General features: G+C 55.5%; 1 protein-coding gene across 1 annotated transcript; it reads left to right on the top strand.

Moving 5' to 3' along the window:
* Positions 1-116: 116 nt before the first annotated feature.
* Positions 117-2536, top strand: LOC122545491 (matrix metallopeptidase-21-like; the record flags this gene model as incomplete). The annotated part of the gene is made up of 3 exons (XM_043684494.1): positions 117-1055; positions 1351-1490; positions 2392-2536. Coding segments are annotated over exons 1-3 (1003 nt in total), but the record flags the coding sequence as incomplete, so codon positions are not given.
* Positions 2537-2650: the final 114 nt, after the last annotated feature.

Below are 2650 nucleotides of genomic sequence, written 5' to 3'. Positions count from 1 at the left end.
GTGGAGGGTATTCTGGAGGGATGGGAATCTGGGATGGTGAAGATTCCCGAAGTGAGGAAGTCCCAGTCCCTTTCCAGTCGCTGCCCTCAGTGACGCTGGTTCAAGGCTTCACTCCGTCCCACTGGGAATCTGTCCGAGAGATTTCTGGGTGATTTCCTTTCCCCAGGAATACCTGGATAAATACGGCTGGACGGAGCCGGTGAACTGGGAGGAGCTGGCTTACCAAGGGGTCTCCGTGCCCTTGGACGATGACCCATCGCCACTGGATATCTCCGGCCTGCTCCTGGAAGGCCACTACAACCGGAGACATGTCAAGCAGCAGGAACAATCCCAGCAGATGGTGGCCAAGTACAGCAGTGCCCTGCTCCGATTCCAGACCGCCAGCAGTATCCCTGTCACTGGCATCCTGGACGATGCCACCAAGGAAGCGATGAACGTGCCCCGCTGCGGAGTTCCTGATCACAAAGCCCATGACAATGACTCCGAGAGTCTGAATGGGACAGTGGTGGTGGGCTCTGCTGGGGTGGAATCCGCTGATAGTAACATCAGCACCATCGCCAACGTGCCAGCCTGGCCAGACCCCTCCCGTTATGGGGTCCACACCAGGCAGCTCTTGCCCAACCTCAGGGAAGCCCAGCGCAGCCCCACAGAGGACCTCAGCTCTGAGCAACTGGACCAGCTCGCCAGGTCAGGTCAACCTCCGCTCAACCAAACAGCAACATCTGACCGGAATGGCACAGGGCTTTCCTGGGAGAGCTCCGATCCTAATGGGGATCAAAGGCCCCGGTTGATCCGATGGCTGGTGGACAGCCTGAGGAGGAAGAGAGGCTCCTTGGACTTGTTGGACAATTCCTTACCCACGGTGGCGTTCAGCAAGAGCACACTCAAATGGCGGATTGTGGACGAGGGCTACAGTTCCCAGCTCACCATCGCAGACCAGAAAATGATCCTGAAGTTAGCCTTCCGCATGTGGAGTGAGGTCACCCCCCTCATCTTCGAGGAGGATCTGATCTCACCGGCCTCAGAAATCGACATCAAACTGGGATTTGGAACAAGTGAGGAACCCCCCCAGCTCTTACCAAACTAATATTCTCCACATTGTAAACCAGCACGGGGTTAGAGACAGGGTAAAGCTCCCTCTACACTGTCCCCATCAAACACTCCCAGGACAGGGACAGCACGGGGTTAGATACAGAGTAAAGCTCTCTCTACACTGTCTCCATCAAACACTCCCAGGACAGGGACAGCCCGGGGTTAGATACAGAGTGAAGCTCCCTCTACGCTGTCCCTGGTGAGCGTGTCGGTGTGGGGCTGTGTGCAGTTTTTCACTCGGACTCTGTTGCTTTGCAGAACGACACCTCGGCTGCTCGCAGGTTTTCGACGGGACAGGCCAGGAGTATGCCCACGCCTGGCGCCTGGGCGATGTGCACTTTGACGACGATGAGCATTTTGTGAGCCCCTCGAGCAGTGAGGGGATCAGTTTACTGACGGTGAGTTTGTGCTGTGGGTGAGCCTCCCTGTCAGCTCTCTCCCTGGGCGCTGTGGCCTGGCTCTCTGAGCGCAGCCTGAAGTGGCTGTTTGAGGTCCTGCCTCTGTGTATTGATGAGTTCCTGCTGGCTGACGTTTTCAGGTCAGTCCCTATCCATTACAAGAAGTTAGCCCTGACACCGTTGAGCATTGGAGAGATAGTACAAACTTTAATCTTGACCCAACCTCAGGAATAACTATGAACCTGGAATCTACAGCAAGGCAGGACATCGTTTGGTTTCCCATGACCAGGTTAGCTCTTTCAGAGCCACCTAAACCGTCAACCCCTGGATGATGGTCCAGACACAATAGGAATGGGATTGTGGAGAGAGCTATTGCCACTGGTCCATTGCCATGTCTTCCAGGGGATGCCTGGCGTTTGGAGGTGACCATCTGACCACTGACTATTGTTAGTTGTTGGAAAAACCCATCTGCTTCACTCCCATCCTCAAAGGGAAGGAAATCTGCCCTCCTCACCTGGTCTGGCCTACATGTGACTCCAGGCCCACTGCAATGTGGTTGACTCTGAAATAGCCTGAAGGGTCAGTCAGTCCAAGGCCAGGCATGATTCTCCAGCCTGACCAGCCCCCCCTCTATCCTGCACAGGAAGGAGACAAGCATTGACAATATACAGGGAGAGCGTTTCCTGATTTTCGGGAGGGTCAGGAATATCTGGTTACTAGCAGCTGGAGGGTAAGAGTGAAGCCGGGATGGGGGCAGTTCTCCCTGAGGATCTAGAGAGCCCGGTGACTGTCGGCCAGCGTTTTCCCGACCTCGTTGCTCCCCTCTCCCCCCCACCCCCTCCCCCCCTCCATGAGGCACTCCATTCAATTGTGAGAACATTTCTCGTTCACAAATGTACAGGTGGCTGTCCATGAGATTGGTCACGTGCTGGGTCTTCCACACATCAGGCGGCCGGGATCCATCATGCACCCAAACTACATCCCACAGGATTCCAAGGATCTGGAATTAGACTGGTACGACCGCAAAGCCATTCAACAGATCTACGGTGAGTGATCCAGGGATCCGCTGTCAGCTCGGATCACCGAGGTCAGGGACATGGTCAGCAAACCTCAGAGGGAGGCCGGGAGGATGCAAGTGAGTGAGTGAGTGAGTGTGTGTG

This window comes from Chiloscyllium plagiosum, unplaced genomic scaffold, assembly GCF_004010195.1.
Source record: "Chiloscyllium plagiosum isolate BGI_BamShark_2017 unplaced genomic scaffold, ASM401019v2 scaf_49303, whole genome shotgun sequence".
Classification (NCBI taxonomy): Eukaryota; Metazoa; Chordata; class Chondrichthyes; order Orectolobiformes; family Hemiscylliidae; genus Chiloscyllium; species Chiloscyllium plagiosum.
The sequence above is the reverse complement of the archived record's forward strand: the minus strand, read 5'-3'. Positions and strand labels throughout refer to the sequence as shown.